Source organism: Delphinus delphis, chromosome 18, assembly GCF_949987515.2.
Source record: "Delphinus delphis chromosome 18, mDelDel1.2, whole genome shotgun sequence".
In the NCBI taxonomy this organism is placed as follows: domain Eukaryota; kingdom Metazoa; phylum Chordata; class Mammalia; order Artiodactyla; family Delphinidae; genus Delphinus; species Delphinus delphis.
This window is the reverse complement of record NC_082700.1, coordinates 16217523-16235232: the sequence shown is the minus strand read 5'-3', so window position 1 is coordinate 16235232 and position 17710 is coordinate 16217523. Positions and strand designations below refer to the sequence as shown.

The 17710-nt window shown below is 35.5% G+C and overlaps 2 protein-coding genes across 4 annotated transcripts in view; one reads left to right on the top strand and one right to left on the bottom strand.

The window, feature by feature from the left end:
- SERPINE3 (serpin family E member 3) overlaps positions 1-815 on the top strand; it is a 30218-nt gene extending 29403 nt beyond the window's left edge. Inside the window, exon 8 of the mRNA XM_059996127.1 lies at positions 774-815. Within this exon, the coding sequence (XP_059852110.1) occupies positions 774-815 (42 nt within the window). The remainder of the gene's footprint in view (positions 1-773) is intronic.
- Positions 1-17710, bottom strand: part of INTS6 (integrator complex subunit 6) — a 109478-nt gene that overhangs the window by 19556 nt on the left and 72212 nt on the right. For 2 of the 3 annotated variants that reach the window (XR_009516838.1, XM_059996126.1), the window contains exons 10-18: positions 17575-17669; positions 15671-15781; positions 14412-14627; positions 12233-12359; positions 11216-11358; positions 10766-10997; positions 5822-6196; positions 4282-4375; positions 2276-2418 (exon numbers count right to left, since the gene is read on the bottom strand). Coding sequence is in view for 2 of the 3 variants with exons in the window: in XM_059996126.1 (XP_059852109.1) it covers positions 2325-2418; positions 4282-4375; positions 5822-6196; positions 10766-10997; positions 11216-11358; positions 12233-12359; positions 14412-14627; positions 15671-15781; positions 17575-17669 (1487 nt within the window). In the remaining variant the exon portion in view is untranslated. Of the gene's footprint in view, positions 1-813; positions 2419-4281; positions 4376-5821; positions 6197-10765; positions 10998-11215; positions 11359-12232; positions 12360-14411; positions 14628-15670; positions 15782-17574; positions 17670-17710 lie in introns of those variants that run through there. The other variant, XM_059996125.1, reaches the window with a different exon arrangement.

Here is a 17710-nt window from a genome sequence, read left to right as displayed (position 1 = left end):
ACAAAAAATGATCTTAACCTGAAAATTAAACTGTTGGAGAACATCATTTGTCCAGCCTACAGCCATCCATCCATTGATCTAAAGGGCCTAAAAGACATGATATTCCCCTCAAATGTACTCCCCCTCCCCTTTGCTTACAAAAATTCTGCAGTATTTCACTAATTCAACTAATATGTCCAGTTTCTTAAAATGTTAAAAAAAAAACCTGCAAGAGATGAGATATTAAGCTTGAATTTTGATGGGTTTCAAAGCTTGTGACTAGGTTTTGGGATGAGGGCATAGAGTATGGAGGCAGAGAGATTAAGGACAAAAAGAGGAGACAGAACAAACTGCTTCTTTCCAACTCCCTCTAGGGTTCATACCCCAACATGTATTAAAGGTCAAGCAAGAGTCTAAAGGATTATTACCTCATGAGCAACCTGTGAAATGCAACTAAGAACTTTCTGATAAGGAAAGTGGCCAAATATTGGACTAGATTGAGTCCCTTTCCTAAATATTCTTGTTAAGTATTAACTTTTATCTGAATGACTTGTAGTCCCCCTCCTGTTAATCTCAGAATCTAAACATATATAATTTAAAACCAGACAGTATATTCTGGATTTTGTGTATCTCTTGTTGAATTTAGCAATGTGACTGCAGCTAATTACCTTAACAATTCCATTTACTAAATGATATCCTGCTTAAAGGTATTTTGTAGAGGTGAAAAAATGTTTAAAGAATTGCATATGAAAATACTATTTAACACTACATTAAATGCTTTTTTTTCTTGACAGCATGTCTTCAGTATTGGGAGAGTTTCAAATCCCCTAAACTGAATTAACAGATCTCAAGCATGTTCTCCACTTTCATCGATGCTTTTCTTCATAAAAAGTTACAATTTCATTTTGCTATACCCTTGATTTTAAAAATGTTCTGCTAAAGTATAAAAAGACAAGGGTATGTGATTTTCAAATATTATGAACCTAAAAATACTTCAATTTTACCATAATTTTATAAATTTATTTCACCCTCTCTTAATCTAAATGTATTTTAGCCTTCCTTTCTACTGGTTATCCCAAAAGCACTACAAGGCACAGCAGTGATCTATGAATGGTGAGTCAGGTCACAGGGTCACGTCCTCAGTAAGGACACGTGAGGCCATGTTGGACTGAGGGCGGACAGTGAATAGTGTTCAGTTTTCCTTATCCTGGATAACTTAGGGAGAATGCAAAATGAGCAAAGTCATTTGAAACATGTTTCCTTTCCATTTAGCTTCTAAATAAAATGGAGAGTTGAAGTGTAATAGCAGAGCAGAACAAAGAGATCCCTGTTGAAACCCCAGTCTGTTGTGAGACTTCTGTAAGTACGGCATCAAGCTGCTAAATGCTAGACGTTTCAGAGTATGTGGTATACCCCAAACTTACAACTCCCTGACCGATGGCTTCACCTTAGTGCCATCCACAATCCTAGTGAGAAAGGAAAAGGGGTTGAAGGAAAGTAAGTAAGGAAACCAATAAAGTCCAAAGGCGTCTGCTTTTTAAACAGCTTTAAAGAGTCTGCCTATCCGCCACAGATACCATCATTTCCATTATCTAGGCAGAAACGGAGCATGTTGGAGTGGCCAACAAAATCTAAGAACATAGAGTAAAAAGACAATGCAGATTATGTAACACGTAATTACAGTTAGGTTTAACAAATGTGAACTTCAAGTGGTGTATTTTTCCAATGCTAAAAAGCAAGGCCTTTAAAATTCCATTATCTTAAGATGGTTTTAAATGATTACTTTAAATGTGATTATTTCCTAAACCACACAAGAGTAAAATAGAGCATTTATTGATGGAATAACAAAAGTGCTTTTCTTAAATATTCTTCAAAATACATTTGTACAACTTACAATAATATATCCAAAATAACTGTATATACAAAACATTGCCTAGTTTTAATGTATGTGCTTTTTTCCCCAAAAATTACAAAGTAACTTCTTTTTTATTTTTTTGGCAAAGTTCAACCTTAACAGAGGTGACAATTTTAAAGGTTGGTTTAAGAAAATAGAACCTGAGGGAAATTGACACGCAAGAGTCAATGACAAGCAAGAGATTTGGAGGAATATTTTTAGTTTGTTAAATAAAAATGTTTTTTAGAGTGATACTTTTCACATTACAAAAATAAACCAAAATGAAGAAAAGGTCACTGTAAAATGATGGAAAAAGGATCTGTAGACTTGCTCTTAGTATTTCAAAAAGCCAACAATGCATGTCAAAAAATGAATGCAAGATCACAACAGTCTTGTATTTACTTTGTATTTGGAGAAGGTAGTGAAATAAGTGGCCACATTCTGTTTTCTTTTAATTGCTATTAATATGGTTGATCTGATTGGCTCTTCGATGAATTTCATCCAAGAAGTTCTCCAGTTGTTCTATTAGCATTCTTTTTTTAAACCTGTATAAAAAAATAAGTAATAGCACTCTCAATTTCTTTTTAACAAATAGTTATATATCAGTATAATTTTTTTTAAAAGAGAGAAACTGCCTTGGAAAGATTTTTCAAAGTGAGATGAAAATGAAAATTCAACAACTTTGTGATATATAAAATCTCTTGGAAGATTAGAAAATTATTTTATCAGTAGAGTATTATAGTTTGTTCCTAAAACAAATAATCCAGGCCTAAGTACAATGGGAAAGAGGTTATTTCTTCCACAATCAAAAAGAAAAAGGGGGGAGAAAAAACCCTAATAAATACAAGGGTTATAAATATTCCAGCAATATGGGCTCCCCAAGCAATGACTCCAATAGCTTCTTATGCTCTTTGAACACTGAATGTTGAATGGAATGTGAATAAAATATGAATATAATTCCCCACAAAATGGAAGAAGAAATGAAATTTGGGCAATTGCATTTAAACTGTGGTGTTCTACTATTACAATTTGAAAACTAGCAAATCAAGGACAATTAGACATCTGTAGTATAGGATACAGCAAAGTTCAAGTCGCAAGTTTTAAATTTTTGCGGTAATAAATATAGTAGACTAAAATTGCTTTTGTCTGCCTAAGTATTAATACTGCTGATGCTTTTCAGAATATCCCAAAACACTGCCCAATCTATACCTACTTCCTCTCTACTTGTACACTAATATGACTACCGACCATAATATTACACAACTCTCTAAAAGGTGGCAGAAGTAGGGCTTCCCTGGTGGCGCAGTAGTTGAGAGTCTGCCTGCCGACGCAGGGGACGTGGGTTTGGGCCCCGGTCCGGGAGGATCCCACATACCGCGGAGCGGCTAGGCCCGTGAGCCATGGCCGCTGGACCTGCACGTCCGGAGCCTGTGCTCCGCAACGGGAGAGGCCACAGCAGTGAGAGGCCCGCATAATGCAAAAAAAAAAAAAAAAGGTGGCAGAAGTAGAATCCAGGCACCTGGAATATAGCTAAATCGATGATGAAGTTTGAGTTGGCAGAATGTTACATAAAAGAGCAGAATTAGTTAAATACTCAATATCAATAATATGAAAAGTTATGGCCTTATCTTGAAACTTCAAAGTAACCTATGCTCTAGCCACTCATAGAAAAAAAAAAAATAGAATTAACAGCTTTATCTAAAAAAACCTTTACATGTAGGATGGAAGAAACTGGGGAACTAATTAAAGGGTGGTTATCTTGGAAGGTCAGATGAGACAAACGCTAAGTTTTCTTACATTACTAAAATTCTAAAAGTCTTGAAGAAGAAATAAAAAAAATGCTTTTTTACTCACTGAACTCATACAACTATGCTTTCCAGTTAATTGCACTTCATAGTTACCATTTATAATCTTGATCCACATTCCTTGTACTAAAGTACATAATCCTGGGCTACTGAGGCAATCAGAATAAGGCCCATTTGTCCAGCTCTGGTCCCCTTAATTACATGTTTTCCCACATACAAGTGAACTGCATTCAAATATTGCCTTTCAAGATTACGTTTTATCACTAATATTAACTGTAGCTCAAATATACAAAGGAGAAAAATTAAAGACTATAACATATAAAGACACCAAAAAGCCACAGGGTAGGATAAATGAGAATTATGCAAGAATCTGTAATGTGTAGAGAGAAAGGGTCCATGATTTCTGAAGAATTTCTGTGTAGCTTTTTTTTTAAGTGAATTTCCTTCAATAAACTGAAAAAAAAGAGAGAAGTACTTATATACAAAGGGGTGTGTCATATACATGCATAACAACACAAGTATAAAACAGATACTGTTAAAATACCAACTACAGAAAACTGGGGACTCACTGCCTCATATCATAATGTACAACAGATTATTTACCTTGATGCTTCTTTAATGACATTTTGTAAAAATATTAGTCTTGTTTGTAAACTGCCTTGCACATGCTTCAGTAAAGTGAAGATCCTTTCATATTCTTAAAATGAGAAGCAAAAAGAAAAATTAAGTGGCTTTAATTTGCATTCTTATTCAATATTTTTCTATTACAGCTTACTATATCAAGATATACTAAGACAAAACCAAAACTAGTCTACATAAAATTTTCACTGCTCATTAGAGATTTTATAATACACATATTTCATCATACATCAAAAAAGATAAAATAGCTTTTCAAACACTGCTTTTTTTTTGGTAAAAGTTCTCAATAGGGTATCAAATATAAAGCTTAGAAGGATGAGTAAACAGCTTTTTGGTAGTGCCACAGAAAAATAAGAAGTGGCCTTTACAAAAATCCATCCTTATGACAAATTCTAAATTACAGCTAACCTTGGGAGTGGATAAAATAGAGCGGGGGAGAAAAAAAAAGTTAAGAGTGCTGTCTCACAGGAATAAAGACGCAGATGTAGAGAATGGACTTGAGGACACTAGGAGTGGGAAGGGTAAGCTGGGACGAAGTGAGAGAGTAGCATTGACATATATACACTACCAAATGTAAAATAGATAGCTAGTGGGAAGCAGCTGCATAGCACAGGGAGATCAGCTCGGTGCTTTGTGACTACCTAGAGGGGTGCAACAGGGAGGGTGGGAAGGAGACACAAGAGGAAGGGGATATGGGGATATATGTATACGTACAGCTGATTCACTTTGTTATAAAGCAGAAACTAACATACCATTGTAAAGCAATTATTCTCCAATAAAGATGTTTTAAAAAAAAAAAAGAATATACACGTCGTAATTGGTGGGAAAAAAAAGGATGCTGCCTCAGTTTCAAGTTTTCACATAAAACTTTGCCAAGGACTATAAGCTCCTAAATGGCCAGTACTGAGTCTTACCCACTTCTGGACCACCCATGGGCCACCGCACCATCATAGCAGGTGATCTGCCAACATCTTTGGAATGAATGTCAATAATATTGAAACTTTAACTCACAAAGTTCTTCTGTACTCATATAATAGATAGCTTTCATAATTTTAGTTTTTTGGCCTAAACACATCCCTGATCACTATCATAGTTTAAATCTTAAAAGTTAAGATGGTAGGTAGGTACTATGCCTAGAACCTTACAGATACGAAGTCATTTAATAGTCACTACATCTGTCTGGGTTTGCTGTTACCTTAAAATTCCAGTTGCTGGTTGACAGAATGCTCAAGACTATGGGTTCCTGTCATGGTAGGAACCATGTGTGTCTGTGAGTTCCTGCTCTGCTCTCAGTCCCTCCTACTTACCACACCTAACACAGTACTTTGGACATAGCAGCTATTCAGTAAGTGTTTGTTGGCTGAGTAAAGAACCAAATCTTATATAGCTCATATGTTGTTTAAGAGTGATCTAAAATCAGATCTAGGCTTTAGTTTATTTGACTTTTTTTTTTTTTGAGCACAAACAGAAATCAAATCTGATGTTTGTGTCTAATTATACATACTTCTTCCTGGCTTTCGGATCTCTTTCATTATTTGTGCTTTTAGTTCAGTGTTGACCTCTTCATGGCTTCTGCAATGCATCAATTTCTTCCCTTTGTTGAGTGAAGACGCTGGTAGATTCTCTTCAGGACATTGTTCTTTATCTCTTGGCTCCTCGTGATTTTCTAAAAATCCACCAACAGTGAGGTCATTAGTTCCTAAGTGGTCATGGCCGAGAGCCTCTGTATGATTGGTTGGTCGTTCCAGTAAACTGGCTGGAGAAGAAGATGCTGAAAATTCACTTTCCATAGCATTTGGTGTAATATCTGATGAAAGTTGGTCTGCAACATGATTTTCAACCACATCATCTATTGTCGAATCATTAGTGGCTTCTGAAACTAAAAATAAGAAAAAAAAGATGATGAGAGCCAATTTCAAAGCACACAGTAAAGAAAACCTCAAAGAAACAACATTACAGCAAATCACAACTGATCTCCCTGACTGCTGCAAATTAACAATTGGATATGGTTTTTAAGCTTTGCCAAATATATGGTATATTTCAATGTGAAACATTCACAATATTTTAAAAACCTGTACAATTTTTGCCCTTAGGAATAAAAATAAAAGCCAGTTTCAAACAACTTTTAGTTCTCTGCTTTATTCTATGGCAATTTTATTGAATAAGTAGGTTTTTAATGCTTTAGGGAAATATATGTGATCAAGATTATCATGGTTATCCTTTTATTAGAGAGTACTAGTTCACTCCAACTTACCTCTACCTTGTAAGTTATTACCGTTCAGAGGCAAAAGTGAACACAGGGAGTTTAAGCTGATCAATATTCTGCAGCAACACACCACCAAACCTCCACAGCGCCCCCTTTTCTTATAACCATCCATATAGTCTTCATTACTTGAGCAGTGAAGAATAGCTGGTGCCCACTTTAGTTCTCTAGACTACTTGGACTTAAAAGCTTGCAAGCTTACTACTTAATATTAGATTACTGTACTTGCTCCTCACAGAAAGCAGCTAAATTCTAAGTTCTCTGATTGCTCACCAAACCACCAGGACACCAGCTGAATTCATCTCTTTACTGTTCAAAATGTAAACTCATCCCCACAAAAATTCCCTGAACTTCTGACTCCCTCCCTCCTAAATTCTATTCCATGATGTGCAAACTTTACTGAATATTCTCTAGAGTAACTCCTGCTTTAATCGAAACCCAACTCTCCTGCAAAGAAACTGCTGTCTGTCAGACACTCTCCGTGGACTTAAAATAAGGATGTGGGGCTTCCCTGCTGGCGCAGTGGTTAAGAATCCGCCTGCCAATGCAGGGGACACGGGTTCGAGGCCTGGTCCGGGAAGATCCCACATGCCACACAGCAACTAAGCTTGTGCACCACAACTACTGAGCCTGTGCTCTAGAGCCGACGAGCCACAACTACTGAGCCCCTGTGCCACAACTACTGAAGCCCACGTGCCTAGAGCCCGTGTTCCGAAACAAAGAGAAGCCACCGCAATGAGAAGCCCACGCACCGCAACGAAGAGTAGCCCCCACTCGCCGCAAGTAGAGAAAGCCTGTGCACAGCAACAAAGACCCAACGCAGCCAAAAATAAAATAAAATAAATAAATGTATACAAATAAATAAATAAATAAGGATGTGGAGTCACTAATCCCTTCACCTTCCAATGCCACTTCAAGAACATTTCTCCATGCACTCTTGAAAAATTCTTGCTCTTCTGAGATTTAATTATCCCACTCAACTCATCCTCTCTCTCCTCATCACTATCTTTACTGACCTCCAGAGCACACCCGTGGTCACGGATGTCTCTGGCACCTGGTTCACAGACTTCCTTCCACCCCATGTCCCTTGGGACATCATTCTAGGTCCTTACTACTCAAAGTGTGGTTTGTGGACAAGCAGCATTAGTACCATCAGAGAGCTTGCTAGAAATGCTCATCTTGAGCCCTATCCCAAACAATGTATTAGAATCTGTTTAACTAACCACTCCCCCGACCCCCGCCTGGCTTCACATACACGTTAAGGTTTGAGAAATGCTGTAGTATGTGACATCCATGTCTAAGGACATCACCTGCTAAGAACCTGGCCTCCCAATTCCTCAATTTCTCACCTCCAAGGAACTTTTCCACCCACCCATTTGCTTCTCGAGTGAAACACAAATTCAGGGATGGAGGCATGTGTAACCCTCATCTTTGCAGTATTCCTACTATTGCTCTTGAACTCTGCCAGACTTTTCACTCCAGCAATTCCTCTACGTTCTCCCTCATATTAATCAGATTCCTTCTAGATATCCACTTTCTTATCTAACTTATATCCCAAAATGTATCACTTTTTAACAGTGTCCTAAATTCTCTCATTCTATTGTCCTCCCATGACCCCTGCCAAGCAAAAATCCCAAATTTGATGATGCAGTCTATCTTCTTGCTGCAGACTCACATGTGGAATGATGAGCAGGCACTACTGGAGAAATATGACACAGCTCTACAGAGTGGTCACAGTCACCACCTGTACCTGGATCTTAGCACTGCCTAGCAGTCTTATTACAACCTTTTCTCCCTCTACCACACAAAAAAATCATTCAAACCTTCTCCACTGTCTTAACATCTCTGACTTTCCCAGTGTCTCTTTCCTCTCAGCAGTACACATCACCTCCAACTTCACAGAGAAAAGCAAAAGCAGAAAGAAGGTGAACTTCCTCAACTTCCCACCATTAAACTTGTGCCCACCACACCCATTCGGCTTTAATGGAAGAAGCATTCTTCATGTGGGCTCTGGACCATTCATTCCCTTTTGCCTTCTCAGTGATTTTGTGATTATACTCTGTCTCATCTTCATTTTCAGCTGTTCCCTCTCTATTGGCTCCATCACACCAGCATTTAAATATATTCAACTCTGTCATCTTAAAGACCTACAGAACTATTCCAATCCTCTCAAATGATTTGTTTAAGAAGTATTTGAGACCACCAACCACTCAATTCTCCTTCCATTTAGCTTCCATAACACTAAATTATTCCCTATTTTCTCCTCTTTCTTGGATTCTTCCTTTCTTCTCACTCTCCTTTTCTGAACCTTATTTCTCCTCTTAACTTTGGTACTTTCAAAGTTCTGCTCTAGGCTTTTTCTTCTGTTTCCCTTGGTTACTCCAATGGGGCTTAAGGCTGCCTCCCATACCTATCTCTCTAGCCCAGTCCTCTTCTCTTAAGTTCCAAACTCAATGACCCATCTTCTAACTTAGGAAATCCACTTGGCTATCTAACAGACACTTCTAAACTAAACTCATTCAACCTCTCTTCTTCCACTCCACCCCTGACACACTGAAATATCCAGGGTCTCTCAACTCCTCCCTTGCCCTGTCTCCATCATCCAGCCAGTCATCACCAAGTCCTTTGCTGATATATCCAAGTATTTCTCCAATACAGGTTCTTCTCACAAACACACTCCCAGGTAACCATTAGCTCTTCCCTGTGTTTCCTAACTGGTTTCTGTGCAACTGTAACAATTATTTAACAACATCAAATACCCAGTCACTGTGCACAATCTCCAATTACCTTACATAGTTTCTGTTTGTGGGAAGTTTGATTTTCTTTGATTCAGAGTCCAAATCAGACCTGGACATTGCAATTAATTTACATGTCTTTTAACTATCTTTTAATCTATAAAAATCTTTCTGTACCTCTTTTTTTCTATGCATTTTTTTTTTCTGGAAAAATACACACACACACCAGATTCTTTGTCCTATAGAGTTTCCCACAATCTGGATTTTTCTAATTTTATCCCTGTTTTGTTATTTAACATGTTTCTCTGTCCCTTATATTTCCTAAAAATTGGTAGTTAGACAGAGAGGCTTGGTCAGATTGATGTTCAGTATTTTTTTTGGGGGGGGGGAGGGCAGGACTACCTCAAAAGTAGTACTGTGTAATTCCATCAGGAGGTATCATACTTGGTTTCTCTCCAGTTAAGATGTCATTAGCCATGAATGATCACTACCTATAATTAATGAATCCATTAATTAAGGGTTCCCTACAATTCTCATTCTTCCCTAATAATATTCCACACAGTAAAGTCAGCCTGGTCTTCATAAAATGCTAATCAGATCAGATCACTACCTCTTTAAAACCTTTCAATGGATTCTCATTGTCCTACGAATAAAGTCTAAAATCTTTATAATGGCTTCCAAGACCCTCTATGATCTAGACTCTGCATGTATATCTTTCAGTTCTCACTTTGCCTCATTCCCAACAACCCTTGCTATAACCAGCCTTCTTTCAGTTCCCTTAATGCCCTGCTCTTTACTGTATGCCTCTGCACATACTCTTCTTAGACTACTACTGAGGCATAGGCAAATGCATAGCTTTAGTTTACTAATTCCCATTCATCCTTCAAGTACTGGCATAAACAGAACTTCCTCAGTAAAGTGCCTTGACCCCACGGACTAAGTTATATCCTCTTGCCAAATACTTCCACAACACACTTGACTTCCCTTTTGTAATATTCATCACACTTCTAATGAAATGTTCAATGACTTTCTTTCCTCACTCATTATAAATAAAGGCAAAGATCACTATTGTCTTGTTCACTGCTATACCTCAATGCCTAGCACTGTCTAAATTAGCATATCATTTAAGAATTAGTTGTTGAATTAAACTGAAATTGAAAACCATCGTTCTGTGGGTATTGATAATGCCCCTTTAAAAACTGTTATTTTTAAATACTTAAGATTTGCAAATGATATTTCAAATCATGATAGCTATTAAGCATAATGAATATATGAAATGTTCAATAAATGTTCATTAAAAAGACATAAAAATGATTACATGCTAATTTAGAGTAAACAAATATCTTCTCTAGACACTCTTGGACCTTATCAATTTTTTCTGTATTACAAAAATCTTTCCCATGAAGAACCACCAAAGAGCAGCAAATAACATTTAAAGAAAAACTCTTACTTTTATGAAGAGGAAGGGGTTTAAGAAGATCTGGCTGTGCTTGAGTCATAGGTACAGGTGGTCCTTTTCCTCCAATATGATTGTTCACAACTGGATTCTGTTGTCTGCCTCTTAGTAGTGGAGACATACAGCGACGTCTCTTAGGGATGCCTTGCATATTTGGTTCTCCAGGTCGTTTATGTTTATTTTGAGGTCCAGCCACAAATTCATCTGCCTCATCTATCATCATACCCTATAACAAAAAAGAATATAATTTCCCTAGCTTTACATACAGTTTTTAATCGCACAACTAACTCCAATACCCAGTAAAGTAACTATATTTTAACTGTTGACATTTATTAGGTATTCTACCAAGAAAATAGCTTCAGCTTTCTTTAGTTAAATTAAGAACTGCTCCTCTCCACAGTGCCTAGCGCAAATAAATTATATAATGGAACATTTCAAATTTACCTTTTTATCCAGCTTAAAGGGGTTGCCAAATGTATGCAACCTTCGAGGCTGATCAGGATCAAGTTCTCTTAGTGGAGAAGGTACTTGCTTGAGGTATTCCTGGTAATTCCCCATTTGTGCTATAGGAACACTGTGCACTTGATCTTTTCAAACAGAACAGAGCAAAAACAAAAGTTAACCTCACTGAAACTACCTTCCAACTAGTTATCAAATAATGTCTTCTTATGTATGAATGCTCTCTGGTTTATTCTAGTCAATCTTTCCTTAACACATATTCTAAATTATTTTGTAACCATTATAAATATTGTGACATAAAATCTTGAGATTTTTTTAAAATAAAATTTTAAATACTTGATTTTATCTTCTAAACAAAGCAAAAAATATCGCAGTCAATTTCAGTGTATAGAATAAGCATATGTGTAACCTTTCTATGAAAAGGAAATGTCTCTTCTACTCTATTCCAAATAAGCAGAATTTAATTAAAGCAGAATTTACAGAAAAGAGATATCACATAGATGACCCTTTTTATATAAAACTATAGTTGAAATGCTTACGTGAGAGTTGGCAAAGGGTTAAGTTCTCATCTGACTTGATTTGTAGTAGGTGCCATGGGTACAGTTGAAGGAAATACCAGAATATGATATATATTGGCCATCCAAAGTTAAACTAGTTAAACTAACAGATACTAGTAGATGACAAGAAAATGATTTTGTTTGCGCATGTGCCTGTATATGTGAATGTATGAAGAAAGCTAAAAAGGAAACTAAGCTGCTAACAAAGGTCGTTACCTCTGGGGAATAGAATTTGGGGCAACAGTGATGGTAGGAAGAAGTGGTAGGAAGAATTTGGGGCAACAGTGATGGTAGAGAATCAGGGATGACTCACTTTTTACTTCATTCAATGAGAATGTAATACTACTGTTATAATTCTTTAAAAGTTACAATAACACTCTATTTATTTCCAATATAAAGAAATAAGTTTACTGAAGAAATACCAACATTAAAACCATGATCTAACCTTCATCCTGTCCTTTAAGAAATCTGCGGGTGCTCTTCAAAAGATTAGATCTCATTCTTGTTAAGTGATCCAAAAGATTCCGTCTTGGTATGTCATACGCATTTCTAAATGTCTGTGGCTTCAAATCCTGTTAAAAAAGATTTAAAGACAAGATTTATTTTCAAACATAGAATTAAGAGACTGAAATCTCTAGCCTGCAGCATAGCTTTGAAAATAAGATACACAAGTTAACTAAATAGCTTAAAAAAATAAAGAGATATGATGCAATCTTACTGTACTGTTTTAATAACCAAAAGATAAAAATTTGGTAGTGAGGCTCAACCAAATAATCTCAAACTCATATCTGTTCAAGATTTTATTACATATTCTGGCTAAGAGAAGTAAATAAAAGCTTTGACGTATAATTTACATACCATGAAACTACCCATTTTACATAAACAGTTTAATGAGTGTTCATAAATGTATAGTTGTGAAACCACCACTACGATCCAGTTTTAGAATATCTCCATCATCCCAGAAAGTTCCTTGTGTCCATTTGTAGTCAATCTCTATTCCTATCCCCAAGCAACCACTAATCTACTTTCCTTCTCTCTACATTCCATTTTATAAACGGAATCTTGCAATATGCAATCTTTTCTATCTGGCTTCTTTCACTGAGCATGTTTTTGAGATTCAACCATGTTGTTCGTGTATTGGTGTCTATTCCTTTTTACTGTCTTTTCCTTTTTACATGGATATACCATATCTCTATCCATTCACCAGTTGATGAACACTTGGACTATTTTCAGTTTGGGGCTGTTAGTAATGCTGCTATGAACATCTGCATACAAAGCCTTTATATACACATATTTTCATTTATCTCGGTAGATACCTACAAGCAGAACTGTTGGTATATAGCAATATTTACCTTTCCTAAGAAACTGCAAACTATTTTCCATCAATAATGTATAAGAGTTCCAGTTGTTCTACAACCTTACCAACACTTCATATTTTTCAGTCTTAAATTTTAGCCATTCTAGTGGGCATAAAGTGGGATCTCATTATGGTTTTAATTTGCATTTCCACAGTGGCTAATAATGTTGAATATCTTTTTATGTGCCTGTTCAAGTTTGTATATGAGCTGTCTGTTCAAATATTTAGTCTATTTTTTTTATTGGATGTTTGTCTTTTTATTATTGAGTTCTAAGAGTTCTTTATATATTTTGAAACCAGTTCTTTATTCAATACATGCTTTTCTCCCAGGCTATAGCTTGCCTGGGAGAAACATCAAAGTTTCTTCTGAAGACAAAAATTTCAATTTTAATGAAGTTCTATTTATCAAGTTTGTGTGTGTGTGTGCTTTGTGTGTTATATTTTAGAAATCTTCATTGACCCATAATCCAACATCTTAAAGATTTCTTCCTGTTCTGTTGTAGAAGTTTATAGTTTCAGTTCTTACATGTATGACTATGATCACTTCAAGTAATGTGAGGTAAGGGTCAAGTTCATTATTTTGCATATGGATAGCCAATTGTTCCCACGCTATTTGTTGAAAAGACTGTCTCCTAACCCACTGAATTATTTTGGCACCTTTGTTAAAAATTAATTGACTCTACGTGTGAGGGCCTACTTCTGTTCTACTGATCTATATATTTTTCCTTATGCCAACAACACAACATGTTGATCGCTGTAGCTTTACAGTAACTTTTAAAATTAGATAGTGCAAATCTTCCAGCTTTATTCTTTTCCAAAATTGTTTTAGCTACTCTAGGACCTTTACACTTCCATATAAGTTTTAGAATCAGCCTGTTTCTACAAAAAAGACTACTGGGATGAAGATCTTTTTAATGAGTATTCACAAAGCACTTCAGGATCATGCTGTGTACCCAAGGTCAGCAGTATAAAAGTACCAAACTACAGTGAACTCTACCATTAGCTATGTAACTTTAGGCAATCTCTAAGCCTGTTTTCTCGTCTATAAAATGAACGGGATGGTTTGCTCTTTGCAGTCCATCCATTCATCCACTCACCAAGTACAGTGTTTAACTCTAAAATCTAATGATTCAATAATATAATTGATCATTATTCTGCGGAGGTACAGAAGTTCGGACAAACTGAGTATCAGTTAACAGAAAATTTGCCATATTCAACAATGTAACAGACTATAACTATATCAGTACTAAATTCACATAACCATTACCTTATTGAGCAAAGCAACTTGGAACCCAGTGTATTCTTTCATATTAAGGTCTAGCAGTCTGTGAGGAACATCCTCTGAAATTCCCTGAAGCAGTTGTTGAAAATCTTTCCTATAAGCCATTGATAAACCATGTGATCTGCTTCGGACTTTAATTCCAGTTTCCTGTACTACTTTTTTGCCTACAGAACCGATGACTCGATCAGATTCTATTTTCGCCTAAAGCAAAAAAAAAAAACACAAAAGTTGTCTTGACATAATCTGAAGTGGTAAATTAAATGCTAATCGTTTTGGTCTTCCATAAATTAAGTATTTTATATTTAAAAAGTACATAAGAAATTTAAAACTCTACTTAAGTAGAGAAGTTTATGTCAAGTCCTTGGTAAACTGAACATAGTTTAAACAATAATGTCTTATGATTTTAAATCATCACAATTCTTACGTTTTGCAGCAGGGTTCACACACACAACTTCAATTTATTTTATTTATTAAATATACCCACTACACCTAAACCATGAAATGTAAATGTACCCTAAATAAAAATATATATTTCCAATTCAGAGGTGAAATAAAATTAGAAAAAAAAATCTCATCAATATTTACTTAAAGACATTATTACTAGCACATAACTAAATGTTCATAGATATGGCAAACCCTGATGGAGTTTTTCACTGGAAAGCAAATAGCAATATTTTGACTCTTTCCAACCTACATTTCAATTAGCACTTGAAGTAGAGATGGCAGGAGTACTGGAAAAATTGTGTTTTATACAATTTTAATAACTTGGCAGTCAAAGTGTACACTGCTTGACTACTATAGTATCTATTAATGTGATGTATGCCCAAAATGACAAAATTCAGTATTTTTACAAATATTTCAAAAGAAACTCCCATTTTGAAAGAAAAAGCTATAGGTTTAAAACATAAAGCAAAAGAAACTGACTTTTTTGTCTAAGAAAAACAACTTTCTAACATAAATTTCCCAAAAGAAAACAAAGAATGTTCACATACAGGAAGGCTAGGACCACATTAATAAAGCCATTTTCACAAACTAGGAATTATTGCTTGAAATTATCATTTCAAAACATAGCATACCATTTACTTGAGACAGAATTATGTTAATATATGATATACGTGGTTTTAAAATGTAATACATTAATATGATGGAATTCTATTAGAATCCTCAAGAACTAACACCTGGCCTATTGACCACCTTAGCCAAAACCATTCAAAATACTTAATGGCTCTATTTCTTAACATTACCTGCTGACTCAATTTTTTGAGGTATGAAATGACACTGTAACTAAGTCCATATTCCATACTGTCTGCTATTAGGTTAGGTGCTCCCATCATTCTAACAGCTTTCTTCAAAGGCTATAGGGAAAAAGAAAATACCACTCAATCCTGACCTTGTCAAAAACTTATAGCTATATGTATTGTCAATTTTGAAAATTTCACCTCCCAAAATGTCTCCTTTTCTTCAGTAAGAGTCACATAATCATATTTGTACTTCATTAAAATGTTTGTCAGTGGTATGAAAGGCAGTTTGAAATACTAAACAAGGATTAGAGGCTATAATAACAACACCCAGAGCAAGAAAGGGTGAAGTCCTGGACTTCTTAGCACCATTGGAGACACTAGGTTTGGAAGAAGAGGGCAGGAGACACATTGCAGAGGTTGATTTGATAGAACTTGGGTGGTAAGTAGAAAGAGGAGTCAAGGAAAATAGAAGATTTCTACCTTGGGTAACTGGAAGGGTTGTGGCTCAACCCCTTACTAGCTTTGTGACCCTGTACCAGGTAATATAACCCCTCTGTGCCTTAAGTTTCTCATTTGTAAAATGATAATAGTAGTATCTACCTCATAGGGTTGTCATGGGATTAAATGAATTAATACATGTAAATACATCTGGCACACAGTAAGCATTCAGTAGGTATTAATCATTACTACTATTATCATTAGCTGAGCTGAAAAAACAGAAACAAGCTCTGAAGGAAAAACAAGGAGGCAAAAATCATCTAATATTTACTATGGATGTGATATAGTGATTTTCAATTGTAAGGACTAACTGAGAGCCACTTTGTGCAAGGAAAAATATCACTAGCAGGACAGGACTGTCTAGCCCATGTGAACGGGACAGAGTCAGAAAAAGGATGATAACCACCCAATGACATATTAGAAAGTGTATAAAAGCACTGGTGTCAAACTGGAATCAAATCCCAGATCTGACATTTAATATTCATGTGGCTTTGGCTAAATCCTCCCAGTTGCTATGAAACATAGGAGTCAAACATATGCAAGTTCATATTCAAGTGTTTCTTCCTTTTCCCTCTCTTACATAGCAGGCACTATGTGCTAGACACACACAACTTTTCTCTTACAACTATAACATATGATTTTCAAAGCTCAAGAAATTAGTGTTCTTTATTAGGGACCATTTAGAAAGATTAGTTACAGTCAAATACTGTAACATTCCTGCAGTAAAAGCAGAAGTAATGTTTTAAAGTGCTTTTAGTGTAGGTCTTTTTGTTAAGAAGCTACTTTTCACAAAATAAATAAAGTAATATATTTAATAATATATGCATTATTGGTCCTATCTATTATGATACACTAGGTTTTAAGCAATATTTCTGGAGATTTAGGGAATAATGCAACACAAACCTTTTTTTGTACCCTTAAAGGGAAATAATTATAAAACTGCAATTTAAAAAGGTAGTATAACAATTGAGGTTAAAAGCTTAAATTCTAAAGCCAAGCCTGCCTGGAATTGAATTCCTGACCCCCAAATATTAGCTATGTAGCCTTGGATGAATTATTTAATCTTTTAGTGCCTCAGTTTCCTCATCTGTGATATAAGAACAGTGATTTCTGCCTCATAGGGTTACCATATAAATTAAATGAGGTTAATACATGTAAAGTGCTTAGGACAGAACCAGGCCTGGGTAAGCATTATATATATATATTCTCATTATCATCATCATCATCATTATTCTGCAAATCACTGAAACATTTCTTTCCCATTACATTTATATGGGTCATTTGTACACTCAATTTTCATGACATTTATTCTATAACAGCAATAAATAAAAGTTTTAATACCTACAGTAAACTATAAGCATAATATAAAATTTTATAACAAGTTCTATTTTTAACAATAATATTCTTACCCCAAGATAGTAGGGAGGCATTGTCTTCAAATAACTTTCAAATGACTGTCTCCATTTCAATGTTGGTTTTGCCTTATGTACTTTAAACAAGTCATCTATAAATTTATAATGTGAACAAACTATCATCATTCATTGT